The sequence below is a fragment of the Prionailurus bengalensis genome, chromosome C2 (assembly GCF_016509475.1).
Source record: "Prionailurus bengalensis isolate Pbe53 chromosome C2, Fcat_Pben_1.1_paternal_pri, whole genome shotgun sequence".
Taxonomy (NCBI): domain Eukaryota; kingdom Metazoa; phylum Chordata; class Mammalia; order Carnivora; family Felidae; genus Prionailurus; species Prionailurus bengalensis.
Genome location: NC_057350.1, coordinates 28,911,592 through 28,938,738, shown reverse-complemented (window position 1 = coordinate 28,938,738; position 27,147 = coordinate 28,911,592). Strand labels below are relative to the sequence as shown.

General features: G+C 36.9%; 1 protein-coding gene and 1 non-coding gene across 3 annotated transcripts in view; both read right to left on the bottom strand.

Moving 5' to 3' along the window:
* The window catches only part of SAMSN1 (SAM domain, SH3 domain and nuclear localization signals 1), a 139,511-nt gene extending 112,883 nt beyond the window's left edge, over positions 1-26,628 (bottom strand). The window contains exons 1-3 of one of the 2 annotated variants that reach the window (XM_043593838.1): positions 26,519-26,628; positions 20,611-20,742; positions 2,117-2,154 (exon numbers count right to left, since the gene is read on the bottom strand). In XM_043593838.1, the coding sequence (XP_043449773.1) occupies positions 2,117-2,154; positions 20,611-20,742; positions 26,519-26,542 (194 nt within the window). In that variant the 5' untranslated portion in view covers positions 26,543-26,628. The remainder of the gene's footprint in view (positions 1-2,116; positions 2,155-20,610; positions 20,743-26,518) is intronic. The other variant, XM_043593839.1, reaches the window with a different exon arrangement.
* LOC122492442 lies at positions 5,640-5,744 on the bottom strand. The gene has a single exon (XR_006299629.1). It is a non-coding gene; the product is annotated as a U6 spliceosomal RNA (small nuclear RNA).
* Positions 26,629-27,147: the final 519 nt, after the last annotated feature.

Genomic DNA, 27,147 nt, shown 5'->3' with positions numbered 1-27,147 from the left:
ATATAGTCACCGATGACCTACTTTTAAAATATATATACATATATCAAACTTGAACATTATCAAGCCTTGAGATCTAACTAAAAAATTACAGGAAACATAGAGGATAAAAGAAAGTTTTTTTTTTTAAAAAATACCACAATGATGCAATCAGCAAAATTCAAAAATATGGAAAATTCCTCAGAACAAACAATCCAGTTTCCTCAACAAATCAATAGAGAAGGACCTATGAATTAAGAGACATGAACCGAATGCATTGCATGGATCCTATTTGGATCATGATTCAAGTAAACTATTAAAAAAAGCACTTGCGACTATCAGAAAAAATTTAACAATGACTATATATTTGGTCATATTATGCAATCTTTCTTTTTTTGTTCTAGTGCAGTGGTAGTTACGTAGTTATGTTTTTAAAAATACAGTGCTTGCTTTTTAACTTGCTTTTGCATCAAGACATGAAATTACATGTCTGGGATCAGCTTTAACAAAAAATAGTGGAGATTGAAGGGCTGGGGAGTCAAATGGGTAGAAATTAAACAAGTTTGACTATAGATTGATACCTGTTCAGGCTTGGTGATGGGAGTTCATTATTATTTCATTTTTCGTGTATGATTAAAAATCTCCATAATAAAATGTCTAAAACAGAGAGGATAGGACTATGCTGACTCAATCATGTTAATTATTTTGTGCACTCGGTGAACACACACATGTCCTGTACCTACAGTTAACTTTGTTACAGCTTAAGTGTTTTCCACTATTTATATTCTTGGTAGTCATTAAATTAAAGCCAAGTTCATCTTAAGCTCAGAAAAAACCTGCATATATAATTTTTTTCTTTACCATTTTATTTTGGTTTGTTCTTTATTTTTTTAATGCAAACACTGAGGACACCTCTTAGCAAATAGTAAGTATTCAAAACAGCTATTTATACTATCCTAAGGTGAAGTGGGTGCATAACAACATGAGATGTTGTTCCTTTTAGAGGAGTGGTGGACAAAAGAATTAAGAAACTCAAGAGCCTTCAGTTTGATTTTATGTGGTTGGATTCCAAGGAGCACATTAACGGATTTTGGAAAATCCTAATTCGGTCAGCATCAGGAGCTTCCCCCTCACCCATTCCCCATCCGCCCCTCCATGTTTTGGTATCCTCTAATCTATAGAAGCATCAATCATAGGCCAATGGCTGTAATCTCATTTAAGTATTTTATTTGGAACTGGTGAGTTCCTTATCCGTGAATAGAATAAAAAACTACATCGGCACGGCAGTTTTTAAGCCTGAGAGAACACTGCCAAAAAAGCTCCTTCTTCACTCCAGCTCAGGTTTAAAATGCCACTTGCGAAGTTTAAGTACTTAACTGTGGCTAAAATACAACTACCCTTGCTTAGCAGGTGCTCTAAGCTGTTAATCATCCAATTACCTACTTACTATGGATGTATTTTATATCCTTCCTGGGAGAAAGCAGGAAGGGGAGGAAAGCCTAGGAAAGCAGAGAATGCCTTGGGAGCAGGAAAGCAGGGCTGTCCAGAAAGACTATATCCGGAGAGAATTTCACCTGTTAACAATTTGGTCTCAGACCATTCCAGAGTGCAAGGAAGCTATTCTGTATCATCAGCAACCAATCTGGAAATTTCCCCATACACCAACTTCCGGCCCCTATGTATTTCCTATGTGTTAGTTAAAATCCCATTACCTTATGCAACATGTGTGTATCACATCCTCCGGCAGCTTGCTGTGCTGACTGTAAAACCAAGCCTGACCGAAATAACCCAAATCTCTTTGCAAACACATTTTTATTTGGATTAGAAGAACTCTTCAGAAGATTAACAGGTCACCAATAGAAGCGTGTTTTGGAGGAGGCTCCCACTTTAATCTGAGCCTAGTTTAAACACATGTTTCTTCTTCTAGAAATTGAATTTTCACATCCTTGTGTACAGGAATGTCACAGCACAGGTTTCCTATGCATCAGCATAAACAGAGAAATGGTAGCAAAGTAAAACCAATCTAGATTTGTGCACGACAATTTTTTAAAGCATACTTTGACAGGAAAACCACTAAAATACTCCGTTCAGCATTATAGAACTAAGAGAACAGAAAGTTTTCAAAGTAAACTTGACTTACTTTCTTTTTGGTTTGGCATTCTCAAAATTAGAAACTTCCTGAAAAATAAAAGATAAAATAAAATAAAATAAAATAATACTACTCTAAGAAATCAGAAGGAGAATTCAAGTATGGTCCATCTTTGAGTATATTCCAAACACAGATCATTTTGCCTTTTCCTACTAAAATGACTGGTGTTTGCCCCTTGCATTTTAGTACTATGTCATAGAATCTGGGTTCAAGTTTTTCTTCCTCCTGTAATGTTTCTAACTTTGAGAAATGTAGAGTGTTTCCTTTATTAACTAGGGCTTATACCTTATTCTAAGCCCTGGCCTTTAACAAAGCATGTCTTTTAAGTAAAAAACAAAAAACAAAAGACAAAAACCATGCAACTAAATCCTCATAACCTCAACTTTCCATACCCCATCAACCTACTGACACCAAGGGGAGAGATACAAGCCAGAGTATCCAATTACATCACACAGTACCTTCCTTTAAGAAAGTTTAATCTATCACAATACACTGAGTGTGTTGAAATACACCTGTGATTCATCTGGCCTTTCTCTTCAGAGCAACTGAATGTTGTGTAAAATCCCTTACACTTTTCGGGGAAGAAATGTCACCACATCTTTCACCATCCTTGAAAGAGCTTAAACTGCTCCAAGACACCTTTAAGAACCTTCCAGATTTTCTTGTTATCGTTCATTTTTTCCTTCATTCAAAAACCATTAATGTGTTTGACATTCAAAGTGCTTTTTGAACATCTACTATGTCATAGGCAACAGAGCATATTGTAGAGAGGTTTGATCGGTATGGAAGGGATTTGTGTAGTAAAGAATCTTGGAACCAATGTTCCACATAGAGGGAAAAGCACAAATGCAGAGATTGGGAAGAGTGGTGAATGAAAATCAGAAAAAGGAAAAATGGTTTTATTATTCCAATGGTTGATGGTGTTAATCCGAGCACTGCCAAATCCAGCATTATTTCTCCCCTACAGAGTAACTGAGGGGGCCATTTCTTTAACTCTTATTGTGTTTTATCAAGATTTATCTCTCAAGGATGATCTGAATTACCTGAATCCACTGTTGAGTAGAGTGTCACTGAAAATTCCCTGTGCTGAAACTCAGCCCCTGAACTTGAGGAACAGGTTTTGCTAAGTTAAAATACCTGTGAATCACCCCAAGGAAGACGTCTGGTAGGAAACAGGTGGAAGTGGAGGTGAATATGTGGGAGTCATGAACCAAGCCCTGAGGTGAGTGGGGATATCGAAAGACCTTTGAGGAGTTTGATCAGACTGACCACTCTTTTAATTCTTTATGCTTTGTCATCATGTAGCCTAAAAATAATCCATCTCTCTATCCATGGTCTTTTTAAGAAATTCTTTCAGTCTTGGTCTGGATGTCTCCACACATAAGCCTAGAAGCCAACCGTGTTCCTTTCACCGTAACTAGCAACCACACCAACTTTGTGAGGGTCATTAGGAAAGAGGACGGCCATCTGTCTTTGTAGTTATATTTTCCTGTCACATACATTTGGAATATAGCTAGCTTCCATGTTCGCATAACCTACAAAATCTGGGTCAAATATGTTTCTTTTTTTTTTTTTTTCAACGTTTATTTATTTTTGGGACAGAGAGACACAGAGCATGAACGGGGGAGGGGCAGAGAGAGAGGGAGACACAGAATCGGAAACAGGCTCCAGGCTCTGAGCCATCAGCCCAGAGCCCGACGCGGGGCTCGAACTCCCAGACTGCGAGATCGTGACCTGGCTGAAGTCGGACGCTTAACCGACTGCGCCACCCAGGCGCCCCTCAAATATGTTTCAATAATCAGAATCTACTGTTCTGAGTCTCATGAATTTGTTGTATGGGTTTAGGTAACGTTCTTCTGATTGCAAGTCCTGGACTCTTGAAAACATATCCCACCTTTTCCGGGTATAAGAGAGGTGTAGTATAGAGTTAACCAATACAAAATGTCGATCTGCAATAAGAAAGATGGGAAACATTAGATATCTTTTGTGTTGTTTTGTTTTGTTTTTTGTTTTATTTTATTTTTTTAAATTGTTTTGAGTTTATTTATTTTTTAAAGCAAGAGACAGAGAGAGTGAGCAGGGGAGGGGCAGAGAGAGAGAGAGAGAGAGAGAGAGAATCCCAAGCAGGCTCCACACTGTCAGCATGGAGCCTGATGTGGGGCTCAGACTCACAAAATGTGAGATCATGACCTGAGCCAAAACCATGAGTCGGACACTTAACCGACTGAGCCACCCAGGCGCCCTGTTTTTTTTTTTTTTTTAATTTTAAATTTACTTATTTACTGTGAGAGAAAGAAAGAGTGAGGGAGGGACAGGGAGAAAGGGAGGCTTCATGCTGTCAGGGCAGAGCCCAACACAGGGCTCGATCTCACAAATGTGAGATCACGACCTGAGCAAAAATCAAGAGTTGGATGTCTAACCAACTGAGACTCCCAGGTGTCCCTTTTTCTTTTTAATCATGCAAACCACAACTTTTGAATTAACTTACTATATCAGTAATTCATTATTTTATTTTTTTTACATGCTAAAGTTTATTTTGTGCTACATGAAAAATGCTACTAAAAAGATTAACTGTAGAGGGCCAACAAAACTTGTGTGCAACTGAGCCCTAAGTGTTTGAATTTGGGACAGGGGGCATATTATTCAAGCACAGTGTCGTTCTTCACTTGGGTAAAGTCTTGGCTAAGTTAATACAACTAGGTGTTGGGCCTACACAAAACTGGTCAAATATATGTCTATGGATTGTGGCAAAAGGGACACAGCTCTGAGCTGAGATTTGGAGACATCTGGATCAAGACTGAAGGATTTCGTGAGACCAGGAATAGCAACTGGTTATTTTTAGGACAGATATTGCCATAACCTTCTCTAGGGACTATCTACTTTATTCTGTTTATTGGAAAATGGGTTATCCAATTTTTACTTATAATGAGTCACTTTGATTTGGAGATTTTTTTATTTTTATTTTTTGGTTTCAGGAGTAGAATTTAGTGATTCATCACTTACATACATATAACACCCAGAGCTCATCACAACAGGTGTCCTCCTTAATGCCCATCACCCACTTAACCCATCCCCCCACCCACCTTCCTTCCAGCTTCCACCTTCCCTCAGTTTGTTCTGTATAGTTAAGAGTCTCTTATGGTTTGCCTCCCTCTCTGTTTTTATCTTATTTTTCCTACTCTTCCCCTGTGTTCATCTGTTTTGTTTCTTAAATTCCACATATAAGTGAAATCATATGGTATTTTTCTTTCTCTGACTTATTTTGCTTAGCATAATATGTTTGAATTGCATCCATGTTGTTGCAAATGGCAAGATTTTATTCTTTTGATGGCTAAGTAATATTCCATTGTGTGTGTGTGTGTGTGTGTGTGTGTGTGTGTGTGTGTGTGTATCTCACATCTTCTTTATCCATTCATCAGTCGATGGACATTTGGGCTCTTTCCATAATTCGGCTATTGTTGATAATGCTGCTATAAACATTGGGGTACATGTGCCCCTTCGAATCAGTATTTTTAAAACAATGAAATGCTTCACAAATTTGTGTGTCTTCCTTGCACAGGGGCCATGCTAATCTTTTCTGTATCATTCCAATTTTAGTATATGTGTTGCCAAAGCAAGCCCTGAATATTTTTTGTTGAAGAGTTCTCTTGTAATGGATACTTTGAAAAAGATTTTGACAGGTACCTAGCTGGCTCAGTCTGAAGAGCTACAATTCTTGATTGTGACTTCAAACCCCATGTTGGGAGTGGAAATTACTTAAATAAATAAAACCTTAAAAAAAAGATTTTAGGGACACCTGGGTGGCTCGGTCAGTTAAGCGTCTGATTTCGGCTCTGACCATGATCTCACAGTTTGTGAGTTCGAGCCCCGCGTCAGGCTCTGTGCTGACAGCTCGGAGCCTGGAGCCTGCTTCAGATTCTGTGTCTCCCTCTCTCTCTGCCCCTCCCCTGCTTGCACTCTGTCTCTCTGACTCTCTCTCTCTCTCTCAAAAATAAATAAACATTTTTAAAAAAAGGTTAAAAAAGATTTTAGTTAGAAGTTCTCTTAATCCCTATTAAAATGTAAAAGTTAATGTTGTTTTGCTTCTGCAATCTCCTTCCTACAACAGGGAGGGAGAGTCAAGCACATTAAATGTGTGTCTGAAGTGCGATTATATGGAGGAAAGGGATTACTCAAACAGGGCAACATCTACTTAATAGTATGTCTGTTCCCTGGATGTTGCCTAGTTATAGATTACTACTGAATTGGTTAAGCAGTTTTTAGTACTGCTTGCACCAGCCTCAAAGCAGCTGCCTTCCGTTCTGACTGCTGCTTACATAAGCAGACGGTTATGTATTCAGAGTTTAGACCCTGTTTTCCTAAAGGGGCAAGTCAAAGACTAGATACAGATTTATTTTTAGAACTACATCTATGTGTGTGTGTGTGTGTGTGTGTGTGTGTGTGTGTTACTCTAAACTCCAAAAAGAAGATACCATTTCAGAGAGTCAGTGAAATGATTCTGTCTAGTACATTAATTTGACACTTGCCATAAATACCAAGCAAAACTTGTTCCTTTTAGCCTTCATTTCATTATCCCCTAAATCAAGCACTAATCATTAGTTTTACCTTTCATTCACTAGGGAGTTTGTGGTTTAATTTAATTTTTACCCCTGGCAATTGTTAGGAAAATAAAGGATGAAATGCAGGCAACGTATTACAAACGGGCCAACAGAAAGTAGAGAATATGTCCAAAATGTATTATTATTCAAGTAGATGACAGTAGACTGTAGGGGTAAAGCATTTTCACCTAACTGTGAAACAAGGTAAAATTAGGTCAAATTAAAAAAAAATCAAAATGAAGAAAGAAAAGGGGCCACTTAAAAGAAATTTTGGATACTAAATGCTGTATTTCTATTTTCATTTGGTGGTTATGGTTGACTGTCCCTTGGGGTTGAATCTAATATGTGTCTGTTTCTTGCATTATTGGTTTTTAAATCTTACTTTCAAATCACAAAGCCAAAAGGAAAAATGAAGTGAACATATCAGGAATTGTTGTTGCCTAACTAATGGAAATGTGAAAGGTGTTTCTGCACCAGAGAAAACTGATTGGCAGTAAAGGATGGTGTAAACCCCATGGTGAACCTTTAAGACTACAGAGCTGATGAGATCTGACCTTTGATTTGCAGACGAATAAACTGAGATCCCAAATGGTAAATTGACTTGTCTAGGGTCATGCATACAGTGCTCAACTTTGATTAAATGTTAGTCATTTTTTTTAAATTCTAATATATTCTTTTGGAATTATATAATTCATTCACTGACACATTCACAGTTCTTTCAACAAGTATTTATTGAGCATGTACTATGGACCAGACACCGTTTTGGATGCAAAGAAAAATTACAAGTGTTACTTCTCACAAATATTTACCATCAGTGACTGCTCATCTCAGGATCCTATTGGAGTTCACAGTTTCCTTAACTTTGAAGTTTAAATGAGCTAGTCTTTATAAAATCCTTACATGATGCCCAACACACTGAAGATACTCTAGATGTTATTTCCCATTAAGTTAATTATTCATTTTTAGTTACATAGAATTCTAATACTGAGGCAAGAGTTGAACATAAAGACAAATACACACACATATGTATGTATGCATACATATAACTTCTCATTAAAATGAGTTAACCCAATTTCTATTTTGTTCAACTCATTCTTGTAAGTTCCTTACAGAAAAATTCTAATAGACATCTGGCAAAGAGGATTATGATGCTTCAGAATTAATATAGTAGTTTTGTAGTACACCTAAAGCCACCAGAAAGAGAGTGTGTTCACACCACATGGACACACACACACACACACACACACACACATGAACCATCAGCTCTGTTCTCAAAACAAAGAGGACATTTGTGTGACTGGATAAGAGACCATCACCCACATAAAGGAGTCCTGCCGCCCATGAGCTCTTCTACTTTGCCTCGACATCTTATTGCAAACATGTGGAGAAAAATCCCATGATGGAGTCTCCTAAGTTATCAAATAGATCACACAGCAAAGAGAAATATTAGTAGATGCAGCTAGTCTGAGCCCAACTGGTTAAAGCAAGTTGCTGAGAGGGATAAGGCTTTAAATCCTACCGCTTTTCTAATTTCTTGATTTAACACATTTGCAGAACAATAATGGCACAGCAGTCATGTAATATCAAGCACAATTCTCATGCTTTATATATAGTAATTCACTTAATCTTCACAGCAATCCTGTGAGGTTGATATTATTATCATTATCCTCAATTCACAGATAAGTAAACGGAGGCACAGAGCAGTGGGAAGCCTTGCCTCAGGTCACATAACTAATTTGTGGTAAAACTGGTATTTTGTGCCTGGTGTCTTAATTTGAACACAATTCTACTTCTATACCTGACTGCACAGGTACAGAAGCCACCTGCCATCTAGATCAGAGATCTCACAAATGAGAGCTAGTGGCCCGAGGGAGAGTGACTGAAAAAGCAGAGAAAATATAATACTATTCACGACTACTAAACAAACAATTCAGAAAATACACCCTTACCAAAGCATCAATACTAATAATTTAGTATTATTTGAAGACAAGTGCATAGACAGCACATTGATGTGTTTAAAGGCGTTCATCATTTTGTGGATGCTGCCATCATCATCAGAGAAGGTCCAGTAATTTATAACAGCACATTTAATTAGAAGCGGGCACTTCAGGAGCCACTGAATTTAGATGACAGTCTGTACATTGGAGGTCCCCCACTATATTACTACAATAATGTCACGGTTCTCAGAGAGAGAACAGATTTCATCCCCCCATGAGAATGCACTGAAGAAGAAGAAGCAATGTCAGCTCCTCCTGATGGGAACAGTAGACTTTCTTGCCAGCCTGTCCAGCTCCTGTCAAAAAGTAACAACCCTATATAGCTAATGAATTCTGATATCCTCAAGAGAAGCAGGTGGTGGATGGCATCCCCACATGGCCCGTCATCTCAGGGCAAATCACAAAGCTGGTAGTGCCTGGAGAATGCACAGGTACCTTATCTAATCCATCACAGACAGAGCTGGTAAATCACATAAAATTTTGCCATTTGTCTACGGGTATGCCAAGTGAGCTTTCTATCAATCCTGAACTAACAAACTCCTCTCACAGCGCTATAAATATCCAGGATGACAAAACAAGTTACCTAGGGGATGGTTATTTGCATTATAAAAGATTCTTCCTTTACAAAAAGATTCCATTCCAGATTTCTTTAAAAAGAGAGCTTTTCTTAAGTATCTTCAAATGTGTCATGATGTATGAAATTATATTTACACAAGATTTTAGGAAGGGGAAGGGCGACTAATGTTTATTAAGTTTCCTATTTGCTGTCACTTATTATCTTCTTTAATCCTCATAGCCCCAAATGGAACAAGAGCAAGCCAAACAAACTTGTTGGAAGTGTGATAGGAAATGCGATGGGTAAAAATACCAAACTCCATCCTCACAATGAGAAAACACTGAACTGGCACTCCAGAAGCTGGCTTGGTTCCCCAGGTCTGCTGCTAAATTAGCAAGATCCAAAAACTCCTCACAGAACCTCAGTTTCTGCATCTATAGAATAAGGTTGGTGAACAGAACTTTAAAATCTCTTCCAGTAGAAACAAGTCATGGTTCCTAAATCTACACTATTTCAATCCAAAATCAGTGGGGATGACAAAAGCATTTAAGAGAAAATTAAAGTGAGAATGGGCTTATTCTGTAAAACATGATTAAAGAGAGAACCATGGCTTTCAGTAGATTCAATTAGTCATTGTATCATAAGCCGAGGAAATAAAAAAGAGAATAAGGCATAATTAACCTTAATCTATTGATTTCATTTTACTTTAACATAAGTCTCTATTTACGAGAGGAAACGAATTAAGACCACCAGGTAGTGTTCACCCATGAATTGGTGGCAGAAAAACCGTATGTCATCATAGATATAATGGGTAAAAAAATAAGAAATGAAAGAAAAGTGCAGTCTTTTTAATGAAGGTAATCTATGTTTTATATGTCAGCTTGTTAGGAGTCATTTTACAATCTAGAAATCAAGAAAAGGATTACATGCACTGTTTTGACACTGACTCCTCTTGTTCATAGTTTGATGAAGACCCAGTTGATGGGATGCCATTGTTAATCTCATTTTCTTCCTTTAGTGTCTATGTTATTAATAGCTCTGTCAATGCTGATGCTAATATGGAGACAGAACAAAAAAATCCCAGTTTTAATAGTTTGGAGGCAAGTCAGAAATGCAGTTGAGTGGTAGAATACCAACCTGAGAGTCACCTGCCTTGACTTCTCCATTATTCATCTATTCTAAAATGACATGTCACATTTCAGTGTGTCCTTTTATCCATTTGTAAGACACTTGGCTTTAAGTGCTTTTTAAGCTCTTCTGTGAAAGATGCTAGAACAGCGTGCGATGATAATGTCTTAACTGCCTCCTTTCACCACTTTTAACCCTAGTTCTTCCTTCAAATCTGCCTTTAAATCTTCTTTTAAAGCTTAAATCTCACCTCCGTGGAACTGGCACCGTTAAACCACAAACCACAGTTAGGTTCTTAGAGATAACACCCTATTATTGATCATTTATGTTGTGCCAACCACTGTACTAATAATGTTAATTATATTGTTACTTTTTATTCTCAAATGATGAATAAGAGAGCAGCAAACAGTTCCCTCACTGGATAGAAGAAACCGGGCTTGTAGTGTTAAAGGAAACTGTTCAAGATCACAAGGCTGGTCAATTTCAAAACTAGAATTTTTATAAGATTTATCTGACCCCCAAGTTTTGTGCTCCTGACAACTACATTATATATTTTTTGGAAATTCCTTCTGAAAATTCTTATAGAAGTCAAGCTTGTTGCTTACAGCAAGGCATTTAATTCCATAGCTACTTATGTTTCTCTCTACATATTTTGGGTATATATATATTTCTTACTGTAGTTGACATCTGTCATTCACTAAACATAAAATCAATGTATAGAAGAAGGTAAGAAGAAGAGGAGGAAGGGAGAAAGAGAAGGAAAAAGTAAGGAGGGAAGGAAGGAAGAAAGAGAGAAAGACGGAAAGAAACTACTCTTGTAACGAGAATAAGATGTGTGGGGTCCTGTCCACCTCATGCACCACCCTAAGACACTGATACAAAACTGACTAACATGGGGCAAAAGCTGAAGTATAGGCATCCATTTTTAATGTAACAAATCTCAGCAGAGACAGTGTGGTTCTGGAGCAGCCACGGCGATAGTGTCTTCTTGACTTTCTGCTTGTGACAGAAGCAACAATCTCTTTAGTGGCAAGTTTTGCAGTGTGTTTCTCAGAGTAATTCTGCAAGCTCAGCCAGGTATCTGTCTTCAACCTCCCAAAGATTCTGAGCTCTCGTTAACCTGTAATATATCCCTTTCTGCTTAAATCAGCTAGCATAGATTTGGTTATCTGCAAATGAATCTGATCAATAACTTGTCAAATTAATTTTAGTTCCTGTATTAGTGAAGTATTGCTGTGCAATAAATTACTCCAAAATTCAATGGCTTAAAACAATACACATTTATTATCTCACAGCTGGTGTGGATCAAAAATATGGGCATGACTTAGATGGGTCCTCTGTTTCATGATCTGTCACAGGGTTGAAGTCAAGTTGTCGATCCAAGGGTCTGAGGTCTCATCCAAAGCTTAGCTGGGGAAAGGATCCTCTTCTAAGTTCACTTAGTGATTGTTGGCAGCATCCAGTTTTTGAGAGTGTTGAAATAAAAGCCACATTTCCTTTCTGGCTGTGGGCTGACTAGCTGCTCTGGGTTCCTTACCACATGGGCCTCTCTAGATGGGCTCTTGCTTCATCGTAATGTTCAAGCCAAGCAGGCGATAGAGCCAGTCTGCTAGCAAAACAGAAGTCAGGGTCTTTTGTAACCTAATTATGGAAGTGACTTCCTGTTACTTTTGCCAAATCCTATAGGAATCAAATCATACACAAGAGTGGGGATTACACAAGGGCTTAAATATCGGAAGGCAGATATGATGCTTCATTTTGTTTCAACTTGGCTAGGCCAGATATTTGGTCAAATGCTAGCCTAGAGGTCACTATGAAAGTAGTTTTCAGATGACATTAACATTTAAATCAGTAGACTTTAAGTAAAGCAACTACACTCATTAATATGAGTGGGTCTCATCTAATCAGTTGAAGAACTAAGACAAAAAGACTAGTCTCCCACAAGGAAGATGGAATTCTGCCACTAAACTACCTCTGAACTCTAGGTATTTTTTAAAGTTTATTTATTTATTTTGAGAGAGAGAGAGAGAGAAGCACAATGAGGGAAGGGGAAGAGAGAGAGGGAGAGAGAGAGACCATCCCAAGCAGGCTCCACGCTGTCAGCACGGAGCTGGACATGGGGCTAGATCTCATGACTGTGAGATGATGACCTGAGCCAAAAATCAAGAGTCTGATACCTAACCAACTGAGCCACCCAAGCACCCCTGGACTCTAGGTATAACATCAACTCTTCCCTGAGGCTCCAGCCTGCCAGCCTGCCCTGAAAATTTCTGACTTGCCAGCCTCCATAATCACATGAGCCAATTCCTGCAAATAATTTCTTATATACCCACAACCTATTAGTTCTGTTTCTCTAGAGAACACTGACTAATACAGCTGGGTTCATTAGAGGTCATGCTAGAAGTCTGTCTTTTACAGTCCCAAAAGGAAAATAATAGTATTTTATGTTAGACAACACTCCCTTTCCAAAATAATTTAAAACATATTCAAGAAAACATTTTAGAGCAGCAAAGGGCCTTAAAGACCATCTAGTCTTATCCTATTATCTTGTAGAGGTGGAAACTGAGATCCAGACAGTGTAAGGACTTATTCAGCACTATTTAAGAACAAAGCTAGGGCAAGAACTCGATTTTCTCTCATAACGCTCTTACCATTGACCCATGAATTATCCTAAGTTGAAAGCTGAGAATTATACTGGTGGCCTGAAGACTGATTATAGCGAAGGAAAATCTTCATGGGCAAATGAACTACTGGTCAGCAAGGTTGTTCTTGCCTTGATTGTTCTTCCCATTGTGGGTAATGGTTTTGTGCTGTGCCTTCTCATCTTCCAACCCAGATTCCTTAATGATCAATGGCACGCATAGGCAAGACAGCAGACTGGGGTCATGGGTACTGCCAGTGGCTATGGAACACAGCGAAAATAACTGGCCATATGGGGATTAAACCCCTGACCTTGGCCTCATTAGTGCTGAGCTCTAACCAACTGCTAGACATGTATCGTATTGTTTGTCCTTAAAACTATCTTTGAATCTGCTCTATTACTTTCTGATTAACATCTGGTAGCTGGGAACAGTTTAATTGATTTCTCCAGTGCTTTTTTTCAGTACAGAATGTTGATGAGTGAGTATATAAAAAATTAAACTTGCATTTTAATAATATTTAAGTTAACATGGACCTCCCCCACCCAAGAAACGAAATAACAACAACACAACAACAAAAAACCATCCTGAAATAGGAATTAGGCAAACAAGAGACACTGTGATAGATTTCCTTGTTCGCTGCTGTCTACACATCATGGGAAATCTCAGGCTGAATTGTCAAACATTGCACTCAACCTGAGTGTTCATGATTTGAGGCAATTTGTGGAGATTAAAATCTTGGGTGTTCTAATGCACATCAACAATAAATCCTGTTGCTTCTTCTTGTCCAGCCCAGTAAAAATCAATGCTTTTAGGTAAGGAGTGTTGATTACAGATTATTTTTGAGCCGTTATTTTAAAACGACATCCGAGCTCAAGTGAGAGTTTGACTTAAAGTCATTTAATCAAGGATATTAAATTAAAGGATCGCTCTGCCCTGGTGTGATGGGTTGCAGAAGGCAGGAAAATGAACATTAACATGCATTATGCCAGGTGCTTAACGTGTGTTATAACATTTGATCCTCACTACAAACCGAGACGCAGACATTTTTATCCACATTCTATTGCTCAGGAAACTTAGGGTCAGAGAAGTTCAATAACATTTTCAAGGACACACATTTCTCAGCCGCCTGGGGAGCAGGAATAAAACTCGAGTCTATTAACTACATTGCCCATCTCAAGTTCTTCCTGCTATGTTCTCTATCATCAGATTATATTTAGCATATATATTATAAGGTTGGATTCTTTATCCTCCTATCTTCTCTTCCTCTTCACTGCTTATCTCCCAAGAGTACTCTGCCACTCACCTGTCTCCTGCTTTCCTGATTTCTCTAACTCGCATACACACACATTCATACCACACACAGACACACACACACACAGACACACACAGACACACTCATGCACACTTCTGGCAGAGGGGGCCAAAGGACAAGATTAGTATTTGGGACGCCATAACTCCAGTCTTGACTCCATCTGTCTCTTCAGACAAGTTACTAATCTCAACTTCCTCATTGGGTAACACACACATGTTCCCTATTGTCTCCTCTACATCTAAAAGTATGTAATTAAATGTTTATCATCAAGAGTTTTATACTTTAATATCTATGCATCCCTAAGCGAAGTAACGTATGACACTACCTGGTTACTTTGATGTCTCAATACTGTTGACAACTGCCAGAAGTTGTAGCAAAGTCTTAGCAAAGTTATAGCAACTCTTTTCTTTGTGATTTATTTTTTAATGTAATAGTTTTAGATAGTTTTTTTTTCCCCATTCCTCTCCTTCTTAACTGGATAAAATCAAACGTCTTAATTTATCACCACTTTAGAAGACCCAAATATTACAGAAGGGTTGTAACTCACTTTAAATGTTAGGATAATACTGTTAGCCTGGGGTAGTGATGATACAAATTATTTTCTGCAAAGACAAAAAACAGCCACCTTCAAAAAGCTAGCCACTTTTCCCCTCCACTGTAGAGGAATTCTGGAGGTGAAAGGGCACTGCTTTTGTTTTATTTGTTTTGTTTTGTTTTGTTTTGTTTTGTTTTGTTGAGGATAGTAATGCTAATGATAAGAAAGGTGAAAGACTCTGAAGGAAGGATGATGGACATAGTAGATTGACATTTAACATACCCTCACCTTCCTTCAGTTGTGCCTCCATCTATCAGAGGCCAAAAGGCTAAAAACTACATTCTACAAGTTTCCTAAAGCCTGAATAATATATATATAATTTAGGTTTGGTAGAATACATAAATATCCATGTAACATTTGAAAGGCGGGATGTGATGTGGAAGCCACAATCTGGTAGCCATGTTAAGAAATTAGTGAAATTCCATTTAACCTAACATACCCAAAATATTCTCATTTCAACAAGTAATTCATGTAAAAATTGTTAATAAGCTGCTTTATACATTTTTCATGCTAAGGCTTTAATTGGAGCGCCTAGGTGGCTTAGTCTATTGGGCATTTGACTCTTGGTTTTGGCTCAGGTGATGATCTCATATTTCCTGAGTTCAGTCCTCACATCAGGCTCTGTGTTGGCATTACAGAGCCTGCTTGGGATCCTCTCTCTCACTTTCTCTCTCTGCCCCTCCCCTACTCACACTGTCTCTGTTTCTCTCAAAATAAAACAAATACACTTAAAAAAATTAAATGTGGCATGTGTTTTACCCCTATTGCCATCCACATTTGGACTAGCCCCTTTTCAAGCACTCAGTTGCCACCTGTGTCTGTAACTGCACAGCCTGAGGGGGTCTGTATACTTTTTCTGTGAAAAGCCAGATAGAAATATATTAGGTTCTGTGGGTCACATACAATTTCTGACTTTTGTTTTTGTTTTTAAGCAAACCTTTAAAAATGCAAAAATTACTCTTAGCTCATGGGCCATAAAATATCAGCCCCTGGGTCTGCAGTCTGCAACCTCAGCTCCAATGTGACGTATCAGCCCTTCCCATGTTCTTTAACTTCTGTGCTGGATCCTTCCCACATGTGGAGAGGAGGAGTAATAAACTCAGCCAACCCTATGTAAAGGATGGTTCTCAATCTATAGAGAAGGACACTCAGGTCTAGGGAATTTGAGCAACTTTCCCAGGTCAAATAGCTGGTAAGTGGCAGAGCCAGAATGAGAACTTCTGTTTGCTCAACTCCAAAGCTCATGCTTTTTAACCCTGCAGCATACATACTCCATTATTAAGACTTCCTTTGGCGTAATTAATGGAACTTCACTTATCCATTCATTTAGCTTACAAATATTTATTGAAGGAATATTTGTGCAACATATAAAAAATATGTTCAGCATGTAAATAATAGGGACATCGCCCCTACCCCACATTAATGCTCTTTTTGAAAAGGCTCAAATTTCTTATCAGTTTAACTTCTGAGTTACAAAATGAAGTGAAAATTGACAATTATTTGCTTACTTCAGTCAATATAGATGGCAAATCAGATAATTCAAGACTGATCCAGTTAACCTCCAACTGGCAGAGGTACAAATATTTTATGTTCTCACTCTATTTCTAAATCAAGATGTTTTATTAGCTTCAGACATGATAAAGAGGTACTAAAATAGGTACAGAATCAAGCCATAATGGCATGCGTTGTAGCTAATATGGTAACAAAGTAGTCAACCCTTAGGCTAGTATATTCGCATGTTTTCTTTCAGCATAAATTATTTACTTAGTTGCAGGAGTATTCACTCCATAAAACTTTTTACCCATTTTTTTTTTTAGCAGTAGCTTTCCCAAACTCTCTGGCTTTGCTAATATACAAGTGGATGGCTTATTATTCCTCTTCACGAAATTTAATAAAATCTTGTATTTTCAATTGATTTCTCTTTAGACCAGCTCTCCATTACCAACCACCCTGGAACGGCAATTAAAATGAAAGCTGGGCATTTCAAATGTTCTTCACTTGAAATCCCAAAATACTGAATAGACATTTCTCCAAAGAAGACATGCAGATGGCCAACAGACAAATGAAAAGATGTTCCACATCCCTCATCATCAAGGAAATGCAAGTCAAAACCACAATAAGATATCATCTCACACCAGTCAGCACAGCTAGTTTCAAAAGGACAAGAAATAACAATTGTTGGTGAAGATGTGGAGAAAAGGGATCCTTCATGTACTGTTGGTGGGAATGTAAATTGGTATGGCCACTATGGAAAACAGTTTGTAGGTTCCCCCAAAACTAACACTAGAAATACCATGAGATCTGGTAATTCCGCCTCTGGGTTTTTACCCAAAGAACATGAAAACATTAATTTGAAAAAAAAAATACATGCATACCTATGTTTATTGTAGGATTGTTTATAATAGCCAAGATATGAAACAACCTAAATGACCATAGACAGGTAAATGGATAAAGAAGAAGTGGTTTATATGTACAATGGAATATTATATATTATATACAAAAAGCCATAAAAAGAATGAGATCTTGCCATTTGTGACATTGATGGACCTAGAAGGTATTATGTTGAGTGAAATAAGTCAGATGGAAAGACAAATATCGTATGATTTTACTTAGATGTGGAATCTAAAAAACAAAACAAACTAACAAATAACAACAATAACAAGAAGAGAGACTCATAAATATAAAGAACAAACTAGTGATTACCAGAGAGGAAGAGGATGGGAGATAGGCAAAATAGGTGAAGAGGCTTAAGAGGTATACACTTCCTGTTATAAAATAAGTTGCAGATATGAGAAGTAGAGCATAGGTAATATAGTAGATAATATTGTAATAACTTTGTGTGGTGGCAAATGGTAACTAGACTTATCATGATGAGCATATCATAATGTATATAACTGTCAAATCACTACATTGTACACCTGAAACTTGAAGTATATGTAAACTATACTTCAATTAATTTTAATTTAAAAATTCCAAATAAACGTCTTTCCCTTTAATACTTATTCAACCCTTAAATTGAAGCTGATCTACACTGGATTATCTCCTCTGGAACTCTGTATAATTTTATTCTCATCTATGTTACATCACACCTTGTTTAAAACAGTGTTTTCTACATCATAAAACTCCCAATAAATAGGAATAAATAAAGTATGTTTAAGGGAAGTCAGGAAGCCTAGGATTCCTCTCTCATTGTGAGTTTTCTTTTCAATTCATGTGACAAATGATATTACTTTTAGTATAGGCTATTAATTTCCACTATATCAACTAGATATGCTGTCTGTTTGGAGAGCACCCTCTCCTCTCTGGGAAGGTCACAGATACACTTGGGTTGAGGACTGGGAGCTTGAGACATAACTCCATGAACTTTAGGGTCGGTTTTATAGTATTTCTAGAACATCAATCCAAAAAGAATAATATTCTTCTGGTATTTTTAAAACTAGTCCAAAACTTTTTTTTTCCCTTGAATTAGCGGGGAAAAAAGGAAGTGAGAATACTAGGAGGAGAAAAGGATCCATTCTTCAGAGGATCAGAGGGAAAGTTGTAAATCACTAAATGTCATTATTAAAAGACTTATTTTATTATATCCAAGCTGTGGAATAATTTTTATAAAGAATATAATATCAGTTGTAATTTGAAAGGACTGGTATAATTTAACAGTTAATACTAGGATCAGTGGTTGAACTGGTTGCCTTTCAGTGTATACACACACACACACACACACACACACACACAAATTTATGCTTATATGTATGCACATATTTTTGAATTAAATATGGAGTCATATACATCTATATGATATACATGTGTATATATGTGTGTGTGTGTGTATATATATATATACATATATATATATATATACAGAGAGAGAGAGAGAGATAGGGTTGTAGCAATTTAAATCCTGTTTTTATTATTCTCATTTACTTTTGTAATGTAAGTGAAGTTTGATAAAAATTCTAGTAGACTGCTTGGCCATGGACTTGTTTGTTTTTCATGCATATTTATTAAACTAACACATTTAAAGAAATGTCTTCAGGCTCTTCAGCTTATTCAATTTTTCTTTTTAATGATAGAGTAAAAATGCTTACAAACATTTTGTGGACTCACTCAATTGAGAGTCTCTATGTAAGTCTCTCTCTCTCTCACATTAATATGTAAAATGTATTGTTGCCTCTCTTTATGCATATCTGTCAACATCAACATCTTAATGGATATTGAATAGGGTATAAATTGAGGGAAGAGTTTCCACCACACTAAATTTTTGGGGGGTTATTTTTACTTACTGAGACTTATTACTGAACTTGTTTGCTTACATCTGTAAGCTATATAAAAAAGAAGTTCATAGGAATGTTCCCACAGAATAAAATAGGTAGGCATAAAGGTAGGTATAAAACTTGAAAGTACTTTACTGTAATCCTTTCTCTAGAGCAAAGAAAGATCTGGGTTTCAATCGTAGGTCATCCTCTTTTTAAGCTGGAAAGTTACTTAACCCTTCTCAACATTTCTAAACCTCTCTGAAGTTATTGTGATGATCAACACAAATAATGTCATACGTAACATCACCTGTTCCAGTGCTTTACTTATAGGAAGCGGATATTAATGTTTGTGTTGTTACTGGGGCATCTATATCTAGAAGGATAAAAAAAAGTTCTGTTCTTTCTTTATTTTTTTATGATTTATTTATTTTTGAGAGCAAGAGAGACAGAGCATGAGTGGAGGAGGGGTACAGACCACGAAATCATCACCTGAGCCAAAGTCAAACGCTTAACAGACTGAGCCACCCAGGTGTCCCTAAAACAGTTCTTTATTTGTAGCAGACATAGGATGCTTTGTACTGTACTAAGCCACAATAGAAGCAAAGTAAGTTTGTTAGTATGGGATTAATTTAAATACAGCACAATCAACTAAGAAAACAGCCGGCACTGTTAAACAGGGACAGAGCCAATTTTGCAGAGCACAGGGAACTCTGTGCCTCTGGTAATTATAAAGATAATTCAAAAAAATGATCTGCTTTTGCATTCCAGTCATACTCAGGCTTTGTGAGTTCACGATGTGTGCTCATAAACTTAAGGAGCAGCTTAGTAAAGTGGTTAGCACAGATTTTAAAGCCACCAGTGGTACGCTGGAGTAGGCACCAGAGATAATGAACAAATAAATATTCAGCTATTGGAAGCCAGTTGTTAAACCTCTGGTGGCTTGAAAATGACCACAGTAGGAGCACTTAGACCATGACAAGCGGCAAACGCTACAAATCTGGGGCCCCCCTCCACCCATCCCGAACACCTGGTGTACCAATAAACTACTGATGCAGACCTACATATATTTAGTTGCCAGCTTTAACACCTCACAGTTAGCAAGTTAATTTTCCCTTCTCTCCTGCAGTTTCCTCATCTCCAATAAGATATAATTATTTCTTTGTCATGAGGCTGCTTTGAGGATTAAGTGACTTAACTTATGTAATCACATACTCTATAAAAGGTAGTTCATATCAATAAGCTAAAATCACGAAAGAGACAACAGTGAAGAGAAAATCAGAAACTAAAAGTAAATGAAGAACTTTCTGAGACGAGTGGTTTTCGTTGCATTAACAGGTATCGTTAAGCAAAATATTCTCAATTTGTAATAGAGAAGTCACCCACCCAACTCAAGGCTTCACTCACCATGAAGAGATTGGCGTGTGCTTTTCCACTCTCCCCATGAAGTGAGATAAGAGAACCAGTCCCGACAGAGGTGCTTCCTTGGTTAGCTTGTTGCTCTGGGACTGGCTCATATAAGCTATCCATAGAGCCCTCCTGTAATAAAAGAGATTTATGAGGCGAAAAATAACAAAATGATATTTTCCTTGAAAAGTCATCTATCCTATCTACCCACTTTTATAAAGCACCCTATCCAAATTCTCCTGGGCATAGAGGTTGAGTTAACGGTATGCCAATTTTCAGCAGTGAACAAGGCAGTAGAAAAAGGCATCCTCATCACTCGCTACAGAGCCAGGAATTCAAACAAGACAAGTGTCAGGGAGCAATGCACAAAGTGAGGCAGTTTCTCAAAAGCATGATGAAGACATCCAGTTCCAGGCACTCAATAAAGGCCTATCTGGACAGCAACAAACTGTGTTGGGTGTCAGGTCACAGGTTTCAGATATACATATCCCTCTAATTAGTACTACGCCCTTGTGTAAGAAACACAATCTGTTGTACTTGGGCTTCCTCAACTGTAAAGCAGCACTTTCATTCATGTTACAGACGAGCTGTCAGGATAACATGAATAGACAGAGTATACTTGGAAACAGCAAAAGTATTTCACAAGTACAATGAAGGCACTAACATTAATGTCTATAGTATTCATATTAATAAATCATAGTATTTATTTGTTTTTATTCTTTGATGGAATAATGAACTTTAAAATGTATGAGTCTGCATTTAAAACCATTGTGAACTATACTGTGAATTTTCTTTGTACTTGGGAAGCAAACTTATCAACTGAGTTGAGCTGTTGTATTTTCTTCTTTTGAGACAACTTGGTCTAGTTATGACATCATCTCGAGACAACCTTAATGGAGAGAGGTATACATACAGTATGTTGAAAATTTCTATAGTAACTGGTGATGCCGATAATGGTGTCATAGGTCTGTTGGATTCTGAAAAAGTTTTCTCGGTTGAAACAATGAGTAAAAACTGTAGTGTGGCAGTTAATACGTTTTCATCTTTAAAAATGTTTTTTTTTTTAAGATGTAAGCTAAGATTGAATTGCTTTTGCATTGTCTACTTACAGAGCTTTAAACTAACCTGCTCTACAGTTTTGTATTGTCAATAACCATCGCTCAAAACACATGGCAAATTATTGGGAAAATTAAAAAGACTTAAGTAAGAACTAAGTCACATATGCTCTAAAATCCCTAAACATGTAGGAAGACTGAAAATCCAACTGAAACACAAAGCGGTGAATGAATGTAAAACTTTCGACCTGTTAAGCACCCATCCACAAACAGGTAGCACTGGCCAGATCTTGGGCTTTGTGGAGTAATGTGCTGTAGACATCCTGCACATAAAGCAACTCCAGAGACTACAGAAGCACTCGTGATTAGAAAGAAGACTGAAAAAAAAAACCAATCTCCTTCCAATAGCTGCTGGGTCCCTTGCTTCTAGAAATTTGTAAGCCAGAAAAGCAAAATTTATTTTATTTAAAAAAATTTTTTTTAACATGTATTCATTTTTTGAGAGACAGAGAGAGAGCACAAGCAGGGGAGAGGCAGAGAGAGGGGGAGACACAGAATCCGAAGCAGGCTCCAGGCTCTGTGCTGTCAGTACAGAGCCCCGTGTGGGGCTTGAACCCATGAAACACGAGATCATGATCTGAGCCGAAGTCGGACGCTTAACTGACTGAGCCACCCAGGCGCCCCCAGAAAAGCAAAATTTAATAACACAGCCAGCAAAATGGGATCTGAAATAAGCAGCCAGCTGGCTTAGTGACTGGATAGGTGATACACCAACTATCACCTTGGGATAACATCCCTAGACCAGCATGTAAGTCTTGGTTCTAAGTTGGAGCCTCTGGAGACTTGAGATGTCTGTTTCACAACTAGAGGGAGAAAGGTGAAGAGAGAGAGAGGTGAAGAGAGGAAAGAAAAAGAGAGGGAGCAGGGTGAGGGAGAGGGAGCCACAGGGACTTAGGGAGGGCAAAGAGTTTTGTCATTTGACATTGACCAAGGGATGAAGGGATTAAATGCTGAAAAAGAGAGCCAACTGAATAGACAATCTGAAAATAAAACCATTTCATTCCAGGTAAAATTGAAATCATAAAATGGATGGAGAAATAATTTACCAAAGAACGGGATCTTCATAGAACAAAGGAAAAAGTAACATCCAATTATAAGTAATCTATGATAAAACCAAACAGGCAGAAATGAAACAAGAATCATTAAAGAGCAACAAAAAACTCTTGAAAATGAGTAATATAATCATAGAAATTTATATTAAAAATAAAAAAAAATTAAGATCAACTCTAGACCTTTGAAAAAATTATGAAATGCTGAAGAGTCTACCCATGGTGCAGCATATAAGAATAAATAGAAAACACATGGAACATTTGGGTAAAAGTGTAGATGGCAATATATTAAGACCTTACAACATAAAATTAATCAGAACTCTGGAAAAATAAAATGACAGGATTTTCTTGTCAATTCAAGAAAACTACAGACCTATTTTACTTATAAAACAGTTTTAAGATATTCTAAAGGTGATGTTAACAAAATTAAATTTAATAGTGTACATAAAAATTAGTATTTAATGTAGGAATATGAGGATATTTCAACATTTAAATGCCTTTTTACAACATTAAAAAGAAAACTTATTGAAATAATATATTGGAAAACTTTTTATTTGAAAAATTTATTCTATTTGAGAAATAAAATTTGAAAAATTTATTCATCTGCGATATAATCTAAGCCAATTGGGAAAAGAGAGGACTTCCTTAACCTCATTAGGGTTATTTATTAAAAACCTCAGGAAGACTCAGTTAGGAGTAACCACATGAATGTTAGAAACAAGAGTAAGATGCCTGCTATTAGAGCGTTCTTGTCAACATTACAGAAGAGAGAGAAAAGTTAAGAATGATGTAATTACTAAAGAAGAAACCTTATAGATTATCTGCATGGAAAATCTAAGAAAAAAAAATGTAGACTACCAGAATTTTAACTCAGCAAAATTATTTACTTGCAATTTCAATATCAAGACGTCTATAATGTATCTATAAATCACAAAACAAATTAGGAAAAATAATCGCAACAGCAAACAAAATGCTTAGACCCCTAGCAATAAATTTAGTAAAAAGATGTGCATGAACTTTATAGAGGAAAGTACAAATTATCTTAATAGTCCATAAAAGAAAATTAGAATAAACGAAAGGCTACACATGTTTGTGGATGGGAGGACTCAACTCCATAATTAAGTCAATTTCCCTTAAAGATGACATAAAATTAAATCCATTTTAATCAAAATTCCATCAAAGATTTTCATATAACTTGAAATTTACATAGAAGCACCAAGACTTAAAGAGTCCAAATTTTGAAGAAGGACAAGGAAAGGGTATTCTCTTGAGTAAGCTGTCTACTTAGCATTAGAATTATCTTAATAGGTATGTAAAAGAACAGGTATAAGGAAAGGGGTAGAGATATACCAATGGGATAAAATAGACTCCAGATAAAATAGAGGCAGCATTGCAAATCACTGAAGAAATGGTGCAGGGATAATTGATTTGTAACCTTACTGGGTTACAAAGTCATGTTAAACTCAATAACTATATGATGAGCTCAACAAGAAAATCATCCTGCTTCTAATGAGCAAGCCTTCTAAAAGCCTAATCACAATGTAAAACTGTAAGAAAAATTCTGGAGTCAGAGTGGCATGCATAAAAGGATATCCCTGCCTCCCTTTTGAAAGATAGACCCCATTTCGAGTTTATAGATCCAAAATAATAGCAATCACCCTTAATGGATTATTTATAGTATCCTTGGTTCAGAATGGGTAGTTCATTAAGTTTGCTTTATATTTCTCTTAAAAACCCCATTTACTAAAAGATTTACAATTTCCCCCTACACTTAAATGAGGGAATGTTTAACTCTTTCTCTGGCTTTCTTCGGTGGCAATCTTTATGGGATGCTTAGTATTTAGAGCCACCTCCTTCCTACAGAATTAAAGGTCAGTATATTTATATACACCGCTACTTTTTAATTCTGCTATCTTTATTTCCACTAAATCAGGGATTTTTAGTCTCTTTTTTTAATGAACGTCCCATATGTTCACATTCCTACATGCACAGATAAAATATGTTTTGAACTATGCACAAATTCCTGGGGAAGACTGTAACCCCACCCCTTTTTCACAGCTCACAACAGCACAGTGGGGTGTCTCAACACCCTGGGTGAGAGCCCATATGCTAAATAATTTTATTTATTTACTCCACAGGAAGGAATAAAAAACCACCTAAAATAGTTTGATTTTTTTCCCAAGTACCTTGTGGACATTTTATTATTAAAGCAATTAATTTCGATAAACTTTGGAATGCTTGAACAAAATATTTAAGTGTTGATGATGGTGCAGTCTAATCAAATCTGTTTCTGCACAAGTAAATTTTTAAGGACTTTAAAACATGGAAAAGACTTGCAGTCAAATTGAGTTCATGAGGCATGACTTTGAAGCCATCCTTTTTGAGTATGCCCTCCTTTTCCTATATTACCCAGAGAGACAATCATGCTCAGTATATGGTTATATGTCTTCACTAGCAGGATTACGAACGTATGCCACACTATGCTGAGCCATGCTATGTTCTAGAAACATTAGCATATTGATTATAGAACCATTCAGAGTGATTTCACAACGCAGTTTTCTCGGCTGCTACACTGCCTATTTCCATGGGACGTATATTCATATAAACCACATATAGCTCTTTTAGATCGACTAGAAAAGAATGCACAATACCATTTAAATCACCTGAAATGGGATTTCTCCAGTCAGATTTATATGGCATAAAGCAAAGTTGAGCACCGGCAATTATTTTGTAAATTGGGACTACATAGGCAATTGGAACTCGATGATTCAGCCTGCCACAACTCACAATTGCATTTTATTTTTCAAGATGCTCTAAGATTAAATCCGTTATCTTGGCTTAAAATGCCTCCTGTTTAGGTATTACAACCTATGTCAGCACCAGCTCTAGCACTTATGTTAATCTTATTTGCAATTTGGAAAGAAAACAAACATCAAAGTAAACCATTTTATTTCCCCAAATGACAGGGATCTCCCATCCACATCTTGAAAAACCAATGGATAGGCATAATGTCCTGCTGTAAACACACATAGAAATGAATAAAATTATTTTTGAAATCCATTTTTAGCATTGGCAGATGGTCACAATTGCAGGTTAGAGTTATAAAGTATTTCCAGATCTATGACTACCTGCTAACTTTCACTGATCTACTTCAGGCTAAACTAAAAAATAAGGTAATAATGTAAAAAAGAATTTGAGAAGTGCTTATACCCTTGAATGAGCACATCTGCAGGACTGAAATAATCTATCGTACCTTGCATCCACAGTACTGTGTAACTCGGAAAGCTGCCTCCATGGTAGTTTAACAAAGCCAACATTAAACGGAATTCATTACTCAAACAATAGAGAAGACATTTTGATTCCTAGGATGTCCCAAAGCGAAGCAAGCAACCCAAGTGCAGCACATTTTGCAAAATTTTCCTCGTATTTATAATAAGTAGAAGAAAATAGTTCCTCAAAAATTGTTGACATACTATACTTAGAGATTCAGCATCAAAATGTTAACGAAGTAGTAATTGTTTTAGATAAATGTATATATATTTTTGTAAATCACTTGCCTCTGAACAGAGTTGGCTCAAGTGCTTTAATAAAAACATCCTTTTTCCTCTTTCTGATGTGGACTTTTCTCATGAGACCCTAAATATATTAATTAATATCACCGCATAGGAAGTTTAGGGCATTCCCTAACTCCATGCCTTTTAGTTGATACAATAAAATAAAAATGAGGTTACCAAAGAAACTCACCAGTGAAAAGCAGAAAAGATTCATTTTGGTCAGCTTCAGTCCCTTGTTGCTGTGCCTGAGAGAATGTGACCACCCCTGTAGCTCTCCCTTTTGCCTTCACAGCTGTTTGGGCAGCTCTCCTGGGAGATTATTACAAAGTAAAACCCCTGCCATAATCCAGGGGATTCAGAGACCGTGATCAAGTAAGATAGGTCTTTATTAAACAAACAATTTTCTAAATTAATGAGGAAGCCTGACTAATAAAATGAGAGAATGAGACTTAGCATGATTTGTGTAAACAGATTTCGGAGGTGGCAATAATATTACTAAAATCTGAGGCAAAATTGCAGTGAAAACAACCTTATAGGCCTAGCTAACTGAATAGAAAGTATGGAGCAAACCTTCCAAAAAAAAGGTGATTCTTCAATATAAAAGTAACACCTTCCTTTCAAAGGCGGTAGGTCAAAGCTGTGTCTCATGTGCCTCCCCAGGCCCATTCCTCTATTCCCTTCCATTCATTTAAAAAAGAAAAAAAGGTTGGGTCTTTTATAGGACACAAAGCTCAAATAAGTACCTTTTAGGGTGGTAAAATATACATAACAAAATGTAGCATTTTAACCATTTAAAAATGAACCGTCTTGTGGCATTAA